Genomic DNA, 10,702 nt, shown 5'->3' with positions numbered 1-10,702 from the left:
GTTAGAATGTTAGCATTCTTTTTTACGTTTTTTATGTATTTATGGGCTGTTGAACCACTTTGCTCCTCTCCATGTCTTTCTATCTTTATTTTGTAGAAAACTATATTCATAATTCAGCGATTGTTGAAGTAGTTTTTTAATAATTAGAGATTTTTCTTAATTGTTTTCCCCCTTTAACTGTTTTCAAACATGACCATATATGGGCGACTCCAGAGATGCCGTCTGTATCTATTATTATCATTATCTTGACATGTATGAAACAGTTAACCTTCATTTTTAACTGGACTTCACAAATTACAAGCCATTTGCACTGTTGCATTCACTCAGTTTGACATTTACAGTGAATATACAAATACACATACAGTGGGGAAAAAAGTATTTGGTCAGTTTCACATAGACATTCTATTGGATTTTGGCCAAATACTTTTTTCCCCACTGTATATAGTAAGTCAATTTAAGAATAAATTATTTAAAAAAAAATAGAAAATTGAAATTGTCAATTGTTAATTATTCAAATTTCATCTTCAGAAGGTATTGTTTTGGCAGTTCTGGTCATCCTTCAACCACGATATAGGAATGAATTAAAGATATACCAAACACCAACGTTTACATTTTCTGGTTAGTAAAGATATTACAATGACGTACAATGAGAGGAACCGTCCGAAATGTTTTCAAATTCACAGTAAAGAGAATAACAGGTTTTGACATAAAGCTCTAAGCATTTACAAAGATACACATCGCAATGGTTCACTTTCCCTGATGTCATTTTTGCACTTTTTTCTTTTTTTTTGTCTATTTCTATCTTACAAATAAACAACAACAACAACCAGAAGAAAACAAACAAACAAACAAACAAACCCTGGGGTGAAATCTATTTTAAAGGGCATGGGTTTAAACCGTTTCAGCATCTGTCCAAGTCGCTCAGCCACGTCCGCCATACCAGAGCTCGGAGCCGTGACACATGCAGAGACTGACGAGCTAACCCTAAGCTAAGCGACATGCATGCGGCGCCAAGAGCTTCTTCTGTTACGCGCCGCCGTTAACACACTACAGGTTAATTTATGGAGGAGAGAGAGGGGGGGGGGGGTCAGGTATGCCCAGGGGTGCGCAAAGTGGCGGACAGTTGCTGGTCAGAAAACCCCATAGTAGTGTGTGTGTACGGACTATTATTTACAACATGGGACTAAAGAAAGCAGGTGCCAGGGAGTCAACGAAAGAGAGGAGGGGAGTCGGACGAAGTTACGTTACAAAAAAAAAACAAAAAAACAATGCTGTTGTTGATTGAAGGGGGACGAAGGCCGGACTTGGCGCCTGGAGTGGCGTTTCAAGGGAGAGGACGGAGGGAGGAGGGCTTCATCTACAAAGTACTGGGGTACAGGTGAGAGAGGAGTGACGATGCAGAGGAGGGGGAGGGCAGCATGCAGGCCGGACAGGAACAGTGATCGGTCACAATCTGAAACACACACACAGGTCAGAGTTAGAGTTTAGCAGAGGACAATGTGTGTTGTGTAACAATAAAATGAAAATACTTAACGTCTTAGAACCCTTAGATTTGGGTAAAGCCGAACTGGAGGAAATGCACTTAGCAAAGGCTAAAGGCTTTAAGAGATTAAAGGGATATTTCAGGATTTTTGACATAGGACCTCATTTCCTAGTTATCCGGAGTGTTGTTGATTTATGTATATATATTTTAATTCATGCAGTTCTTATTTTTGAAGAGTCTAATGGTGCTAGGCTAGCGCATGTCTATGGTAACTAGTAGCCGGCATTAAAAACGTCTTCAAAATCATGGGATCGTCCTCCAAACGTTGCCATGTTTGATTTGTAGAAAGCTCCTTTGTGACTTCCACATGTAGTAAAGCGGCCGCAGGAAAAACAAACTACTGTAGATCCGGTAACCGAGCAGATCACTCCGCCACTGCGTAGCTCACAACCAGGAAGCTGATGCTGCTCAAATATAAGTTCTTTTAAATGCAAAATGGTTATATTTACAAAAAAAATATTCAGTCAACATACACATTTATATAGGTAGTCTGGTGTTTAAAGTGATTTGCCTCAGGTGCGCTGTGCTTAGGTCAGACTGTTTTTAATGCAGGCTACAAGTTACCATAGACATGCGCTAGCCTAGCATTAGCCTAGCACCACTAAACTCTTCAAATATAAGGACTGCATGAATTTAAAAAATATATATATATATCCAGAAATCAACAACACTCTGGATAACTAGGAAAAATAAAAAATACATTTGTTCCACCATGCAACTGAAAATTCAATCAAATAGCACCCTCTTCTGGTAGCATAGTGCAATGTGTGAAATACTCATACAAATACTCAACACTCAAATAAACACCATCTAAATCAGGGGTCCTCAAAATAAATCAAACCAAAATTGGCCCGCGAGATGATTTAATCCGGCCCCCGACTTGTAGAGCACAAATCCCTGAGTATGTAAAAGGAAAAAGTAAGTTTCTAGCTCATTCCTGTGCGGAGTTAGGATGTTTTAACTAAATAACCAGTTTACTCATTCCAGCCACTAGGGGGCAGTTTGAATAAATAAAAAATAATTCCACAGGTGTCCAGCAGAGGGCACTGACATAAGAGATCAGAAAATAAACACATTATAGCCACGTGGAAAATGAAGCTTACCTCCACAGAGTGTGGAGAGAATGAATAATGACGACAGTACTTTGAGAAACTTGTGACACAGGCTTGTAAAGCACAAAACAAGTGTAAGAAGTTATTACTTAGGTCACATTACATAATGATGTTTTATGTGAAAATAAAAATAAATGGAAATTAAAAGAAAGTGTGAAGACTTGATTACTATTTTTGCAAACCACTACAGTGAAACAAATATGTGCCTGAATCAAGTGTTGATCTTGTGGATATAGTCGTGGGGACGACTGTGCAGGCGAGTAATCTCTACTTCACAATGAGGCATTTTGGTCTGTCATACAATTCTATATTATAGCCAACCCGGTCCGGCCCCCCATCACAGTCAGGAACAAAAATGTGGCCCCCAGAGAAAAAAGTCTGAGGACCCCTGATCTAAATAATATTTCCAAAGGACTGCAGTTGATTAAATTTGTTTCATCATTTGACCCTGAATCATTTGTTTGATGAGAGTGTTTTGCAGTCAGAGCATTGCTGTAGTCGGTGTGAAAGAATCAATAACCAGAGTAGACTGACCATTGCATTAACTGGCGGCGGTCTCTTGATGCTGGATGATGTAGTGTCGGTTTGAGTCATCCGCCTGGCTGCCACAGTGGACCTCAGGCCTGCACAAGCACAAGAACAATAAGAAACAAAATATCCACGATTCAAATAATAAATCAGGATTTTAGTCAAAGTCATTGTTTTGCTGACTAACAGTAAAACTAAAAGAAAAACTAAAACTATAACTAATATCTCCAGGTATGTTCGTCAGTTAATAAACAAAACAAAGTGAAAGACTAAATTGACTAAATTCATTATGGATTGTTTTGTATGTCATGGAAATATAGATGTGCCTCAGACTTTAATGGCACAGACTCAGACTCTGTCCTCGTCCTCACCTGTTGTCATTGATGTCTCTCGTGTCGCTGATGCTGTTGCCTTTATAACACAAAACAGAAACATCTTTATTCATTGGTTCATTTACTTTGACTTAGTGCCACAGAGCCAAGCGGTGGAACTGACCGTTGTCGATGTTGAGAGGGAAGGACTCCAGGATGTCCCCGTTGTATTTCCCTGCTCTGTAGCCTAGTGCTGTGGAAACTCTGAAAGATGAAAATTAACACACATGAATGCACATCTGTATATTTAGGTAAGGGACAACTAATCTTCTGTGTGACTTTTGTTGCCAAAGCAGAACCTGTAGTGTTACCATAAGTGCAGTTGCAGCTTTGGCCTGTAGGGGCACCTTTGGACACAGCTGCTAATTTAAGCTCCTGAGGTCCCCAATGAGACTGGCTTATATCAAAATCATTGTATAAAAATGGTATTAGTATTAATATTCTTTTAACACCCTCCACTAATCATTAAGGTGTTACTATTAATATACATGTTTTTCATAAATTTGAAGCACAGTGGTGTAAAACAAGAAGGTTTAGTTTGAGAAAAATTGGGAGCTTTTAAAATTTTAAATTGGTAATTACCCAAGAAAATATAGACATGATCTGGATAAATCTAAACAGAAATGAAGAAAATGTGACTTTGGAAATAACTTTATCATAGTGAATGTGCATTGTCAGCCATGAACTCCCATTACAGCGTCTGAGTGATGCATGTTCAGTGCCATCCTTTGTACCTCCTTTCAGGAGCTCACAGACGACAGGCAGCACCATGTCTCTCATTACAACTCTGGAGTGTCCATCATAGGCCTGATTTTTACTCTTGATATGTTTTTTTCTTAAAGGAACAGGCCATCGTTTTTAAATGCTGAGATATGTTCTTACCTGAGCTTAGACGAGTTGATCCGTAACTGTCTGGTCTTTACGTGTGTGCTCAGTCACGTAAACAGAGCACAGACGGCGTTAGCATTTAGCCTCTCCTCCTTTCATCAATGGCAAACTATATTGCAAGGCGTAGTAATATTACTACGCCTTGCAATATTACTTCCTCTTTTTATCCGCTTAGAAAATCGACATGATTAATTTTGTGTGACTATACTTGGATCGTGTAAAGGCTCATGTAACTGTAGAGCTTGGTCGCTTCTAACTTCACTCCCGTTTGGAGCTATAGAGGAGAGGAGGAGAGGCTAAACGCTACCGCCGTCTGCTCTTTTTACGCGACTGAGCGCATGCGTAAAAACCAGACAGGTACACATCAACTCGTCTAAGCTCAGGTAAGAACATATCTTATTTAAAAACGGTGGCCTACTCCTTTAAATAAATTACAATATTGTGTATTTTTTGCTTGTGCTAAAATTCACTCTGATCATGAAATTATTAAACAAATGCATTTTACTTTTTTTTACTATTTATGTTGCAGTTTAAATGCAATGACCACTTTTAATAATAATAATTAAAAAAAAGAAAAAAAGAATACTTCAGACAGTCAATTTTAGGCACATTGAGTTGCCTTGTGTACGATAAATAAACATGCCTTGCCTTTATTGTTTGTTTATTGTTTGAGAACTCCTGCTGTATGTAGTAAGAGCCTCCTGTTTGGACTCACGTGTTGGTCTGCACAGAGTTGGGGGTGGCGCTGACCACACTGCTGCTCTGCGGGGGGGCCGTCTTCTGGAACAGGGCGTTGCTGTAGGCGTTGGCTTGCTCTGTGGCCCGGATGTACGTGTAGAACGGGTTCGTGGGCGAGCACACGGGCAGCTGCTTGGGTCTCACTGGCTTCGCTGTGAGAGAGAGAGAAAGGACAAAGTTCATTTAACAGCGACGTCCAGTAGTGGCTCGCTGTCACTTACTTTATTCTAAAGTAAAGTACCAGAACACTGAGGCTCAGGTGTCCACAGTAGATTATACTATAATGCTGACTTTCCCAGGCAATATCAGTGAAAAGTAAAAGTAAAAGTACAATTCATAATGTCAGTTTGCTGTTGCTTAGCTTCATTAACACAGCCCTGCTATGATTGTACCATATTATGTTAAAGAGAAGATACAAGTCATAGAAATCAAATCATGAAGCCTATAAAAGCAGTGCTCACAACAGAAGAGAAAAAGCTATGGAAAACTAGGAGAAACTGTGCAAAATTAAGGAAAAAAATGGTTTTAAAAAATGGGTCAAGAAAAAAAAAAGGAGAATAAATTGAAAAATAAGCTAAAAAATGGGGAATAAATTGGGGAAAATTAGGGAAAATATTAGTAATAAAAATTAGCAAAAATTTAGGAAACAAATTGGGAAAACGAGAACAAACTGGTGGCAAAAATAAGAAAGAATTGTGTAAAAAAAACAAATGGGGCAAATGGGAGTTGAAATTAAATGTGATACTTGAATGACTTTAAATGCGTTTTAATGCCCTCCTGAAACCCTGATTATCTCTGAAGAATAACAGATGAGTCGTTCTAAGACATTTAATACTACTATCCTCTTAATAAAAGTGCAGTACCGATCTGTGCCGCGTGGGGGCGCCGCATGTTGCTCTTGGCCTTCATGGCGTCCTTGATGCGGTCCACTTCCTGCTGGTAGCGTTTGCGGTCCAACATGGCGCCCTCCTTGGCGTCCCTCAGTGCAGTCTCCAGGGCCTTAACTCTCTCAGCAGTAGACCGCAGACGCTTCTCCAGCTTTGGAAGCTCGCAGCGCAGATCTGCATTGTCACGAACCAGCTGCCGCACAAGGCGAGAGTTTGTTACGGAGGGGAGCATACAACACTCTTTACAGTTGTACAGATATGAGGGTTCTCACTTTGTGCTTTATCCAGGGTCAAACGTTTAGGGGAAATATGAAAAACAAATCTTTCAGGCTCATACCATTGCTGTTTTTGGATTCAAAGCTCAATGAAACAGACTGGGAATTAGATACTTAAACATCCCTCTGAAAAAAACTTCTAAATATGGTCATGGTCCAGACTGGAGAGTTGGGAGTTTGCAGGAGCAGCTAAAGTGGAGATGTTGTTGCAAGAGTGGAATGAAAACCTCATTTGGACAAAACAGGTCCTAAAGTTTTGAAGCGTCTGTGCATGTGCGAGTATATGTCTCCGGTCTTTAGCCGCTGCTGTCTCCCGGAAAGGAAATGACCATATTTGGATTACAAGGTCATCTTCTCGGTCGCCTTTGGTGCTGCATGTAGATTCCAAACAGTATTTGTGAATGAATAAGCATGGCGGAAAAGGCAGTTGAACCACCATGTTGTATTTCCTTCCTGGGAATCTACGGCTCGCTAGTGGACAAAACGTCATCCAATAAGCATTGTAAACTGAGACTCTGACATAAAGACTAAAATGTTAGGGGGGAAACAAGCAAAAGGTCTTGCGATATCTCTTTTGGATTTTGTGGGAATGCTTCTATTGTTTGGGCTCAAGTGTCAGGCCATTTCCCCAAAATGTTGAGAATATGATACACGGCTTCAACATATTTTCTACATTAAAATCACATTAAAATTGTAGTTTTGTTCTATTTTTTACATTCATGAATCAATCATAAAGCAGCAGACAGGCCCCTGTCTGTGAGAGCCAGCCACAACAAGTCAGCGGAGAACAGAACAGATGATCATTGAGCATCGGCCCCCAGTGGAGCCTTTGACATCAATCGAACGCACAAATTGAACCCAGCACGTTTTCTCCAGTTCAGCGTTACCCAAATCTAAAAGCTTCTCGACTGGAGCTTGCAGCCTCATTGGAAAGCTTAGAACTACAAAACTGATCGAAACTTTTTTGTTGCTTTACTTGAAACGTTTTTATTGTGTCACTTTTTTGTCCCTTTTTGTCCATTCTTTGTTGCGTTTGCTTCAGATTTTTGTCACATTTATCTTTACTTGGGACTATCTCATAGGATTGTCCCAATGAGATTAATAATGTCTTTTTCAGGGGAATCTTGGCGTAAAACCGGAGTACCCGGAGGAAACCTACACAAACACGGGGAGAACATGCAAACTCCACACAGAAAGGCTCCGTCCAGGTGGGAATCGAACCCGGGACCCGCTAACCGCTGCGTCACTGTGCTTTTCCAATGTGTTTTCGTCGTGTTTTTCAAGGCATGCTTTCTTGATTGGTCATGAATAGTCGAGATCGCCGCGTCCTGATAAATAGCTTCAGCATAATAATATCGGGCTGATGCATTTGCGTACAGATATGCGTAAGCTGTGTAAGCATTGGTACCTGTTTGTGAACCTTTGTAAGCTGGTCCAGGTTGTTTTCAAGAAAGGAAATCTTCTGCTTCTGGGTGCAAGACCCCCCGCTATCATCAGGCTCCATTTCGGAACTCTGTTGGGAAAAAGGCTGGTAATTACTAACAAATATTATGTGTGAAAATATCTTTCCTAAGATTTAAAGGCTCCAAACAGAGTCCGGAGTCAAAAACAAAACATGAAATGTGAGTTTGGTGTGTGTGACGTCTTACTTTTTTAACCCGCGACGTGAGGTCTTGAACGAACAGCTTGCGCAGGTTGTGGAGGGTCTGGAGTTCGCGGGCCTTTCAAGGAAACACAGGTGGATTAATACAAGAACGATTGATAGGTATAGATACAGATCGTATATGATCATGCATAAATAAGTAGCAAAGTAATTACGTATATGATTATTTGCCAAACTGTCTGTGTTTTGGCATTTAGACCATAATACTTCCATTTAGAACTACATTTATAGTGCAGAGGTTTTATTTTACGCAATTCTTGAACGCCTCACATCCTCCCGGTGAATGTAACCATATGGAGGAAAATGATGACAGCTTCTTGTAGATAATATTGGATTATTTCAGAAACTGTCATTTCCTGAGGATTAGAAGTTAGTCAGATGTTTATCAGCTCACGATCTTTTGTAAACTTCTGCCATAATGCTTAAATTCTGACTGTGTTAGCCGCTAACTGTTAGCTAGCTGTGTCTACTGCTTCAAACATTTGCGACCCCTGCACATGTTTGTGTTGACATGGTGCGGGGGCAGGTGAGGGGTGTGTTATGGGGTGTCCTGTGAGGCGAGAGAAATGTGGAGCTTCTGCAGGAGAAAGTTAACTTGCTGTTTCGAAGGCAGCGACTCTAGTGATGCAATGTGGGAATGCAACCATTCCGGTCCGGCAAAATGGCATAGCTGAATTATGAATATATTTTTCTAGTAAATAGAGATACAGAGACATAGAGAGGAGCAAAGTGTGTAAAAAATGGACAATGATCACCATGATTCTAACATTAGCTTCATGCTTGATATGCTAATGCTAGCTTAAGAGATGTTTTTTCTTCTTCTCACTTCTACTGGGCAATCTGGACAACAAAACTGTGTGTATTAAATAATAGTGAGAAATTGTGATTTCCATGAGGGGTTTTCTTCCCCCCGGCTCGGCCACGCCCCCATGTATGACACGTTGCCGTCTGTATCTATACAAGAATACAACAAAGTTACAAATAAAATGAACTTACGACGGTCTCCTCCAGACCCTTGAGGTCCTGTTTGGTCTGCTCGTGACGCTCGTGCAGGAACCTAACAGTGAACATGGGGTCAGGACTCAATCGTATGAATGACGTTTCCAATTAACTTGTTTTGTTTTCTTTGACACAAAATGAAAAGATTTCAGGCTTTCTCCTTCCACTTTTATGGTAGCAGTGACTTACGAGAGCTCCTGCAGGCGCTCGCTCTTGGTGCAGTCCTGGCTCTTCAGGCGGTCGAAGTCGGAGCGGACCTGGGCCAGCTCCAGCTGCAGCGCTGAGTTTTGGCTGAGCACAAACACAGACAGGAGTGAGGTTTCTGGTGAAGCCTACAGTACAGTAGTAGCATCAGGTGAAAGAGTGCTCCTCACTCGGTCAGCTCGTCCATCAGCCTCTGCTTCTCGTTGATCTCATCACGCAGGCGGGACAGCTGCTTGTGGTGCAGCCCGCGGTGAGTCTCGCTCTGCTGCCGGGAACCCTTCTGTTTAACAAAGAGAGGAGAGGGCTCAGTGCTGGTGGCGTACTGACATAATGGTATTCACTGGTGTTTAAGCGTCAGTACCTCGGTCTCTCCCTTCTCTCCGTCCTTCTCCTCAGCCTGAGAGTTATCTGTTTGAAAACACACAGTGATGATCAGTTCTGACACATTATACCACATCTTTTTTAATGATTATTTGACTGACCCATGTCCTGCAGCTTGGCCAGCTCCTCGCTCAGGGAGTCATGGCTCTCCTCCAGCAGCCTCTTCTTCTGCTCCACACTCTGCATGTACTCCGTCAGAGAGCGGATCTTCGCCTCATGCTGGAAACAGACAATCACTTATTAAGTTTTGTCTTGGCTTAAGGTTAGAGTCTTTGAGCCAGATCTTGTGGCGGCGCACGGGCCGGCGCAGGCTCTTGGCGAATTATTTTCCAAGTGGCGGCGCTATATGTGCCATTCGCCTCCGCCACCTGTGAGGGGGCGTGACAAGAGGAGGTGACTGCACTGATGGAAACACGGCTCACATTCACTTCCTCGTTTACATTGCGCTGTCTTGCGTTCTTTCTTAAGCCTTAGGCTCTCACAGGTCAAACTAAAAACTTTATTTACCCCATCGTGAGCTAAACGATGTTCACGTCTCGAGAGAAAAAGAGCTACAGCGTCCGCTGTGGCGCGGATCGGCCCGCGCTCGGCGTGAATGCGAAGCAAAACAAAAGCACATGTTCACCCCCCACTCCCACACAGCCACTCTCCTGGACGCGGAGTCAATCTGGTTGGAGGAAAATGTGTGTGTCCCAACCCACTTAAATGCGCTAAGTCTGGAGTGGCAAGATCACAAAGTAAAATGTCACGCTATCGTCTCCGTTTTGATGCACAAGATCGGGCCCAGGGTCTTATTACATGATGTACCTCCACTACAAACAGACATTACACCATATTGTGTATGAAACCCATAGGTACAGGTTATTACACATTGTTACAGAGCACCTTAGCATTATACTAAATTTGGCAAGGGTAGTGCAAAATAAAGTGTTAACCAAGTTTATTTATTTTCTTCATATACGAATAAGTCAATTAACACATACAAATGGTTTAAATTGCATAATTTTTCGGACAGGACTTCTATAGAATGAAAAGAGTCTAAAGGTTTTATTTTGCTGATATATCAGTTATAAAGCTTATTCAGAGGGGATTTTGGATATCTTTTCTAAGACT

The 10,702-nt window shown here is 41.5% G+C and overlaps 1 protein-coding gene across 1 annotated transcript in view; it reads right to left on the bottom strand.

The window, feature by feature from the left end:
* Window positions 1-1,252: 1,252 nt before the first annotated feature.
* LOC306964102 (kinesin heavy chain-like) overlaps window positions 1,253-10,702 on the bottom strand; it is a 32,926-nt gene continuing 23,476 nt past the window's right edge. The window contains exons 17-29 of the mRNA XM_079557998.1: window positions 9,691-9,808; window positions 9,570-9,616; window positions 9,379-9,488; window positions 9,194-9,295; window positions 9,002-9,062; window positions 7,992-8,063; window positions 7,751-7,855; window positions 6,044-6,260; window positions 5,158-5,332; window positions 3,679-3,758; window positions 3,555-3,594; window positions 3,190-3,278; window positions 1,253-1,453 (exon numbers count right to left, since the gene is read on the bottom strand). Coding sequence (XP_079414124.1) covers window positions 3,197-3,278; window positions 3,555-3,594; window positions 3,679-3,758; window positions 5,158-5,332; window positions 6,044-6,260; window positions 7,751-7,855; window positions 7,992-8,063; window positions 9,002-9,062; window positions 9,194-9,295; window positions 9,379-9,488; window positions 9,570-9,616; window positions 9,691-9,808 — 1,209 coding nt within the window. The 3' untranslated portion in view covers window positions 1,253-1,453; window positions 3,190-3,196. The remainder of the gene's footprint in view (window positions 1,454-3,189; window positions 3,279-3,554; window positions 3,595-3,678; window positions 3,759-5,157; window positions 5,333-6,043; window positions 6,261-7,750; window positions 7,856-7,991; window positions 8,064-9,001; window positions 9,063-9,193; window positions 9,296-9,378; window positions 9,489-9,569; window positions 9,617-9,690; window positions 9,809-10,702) is intronic.

The sequence above is a fragment of the Gobius niger genome (assembly GCF_951799975.1).
Source record: "Gobius niger genome assembly, chromosome: 6".
Lineage (NCBI taxonomy): Eukaryota > Metazoa > Chordata > Actinopteri > Gobiiformes > Gobiidae > Gobius > Gobius niger.
This window is presented reverse-complemented; position numbering and strand designations above follow the sequence as displayed.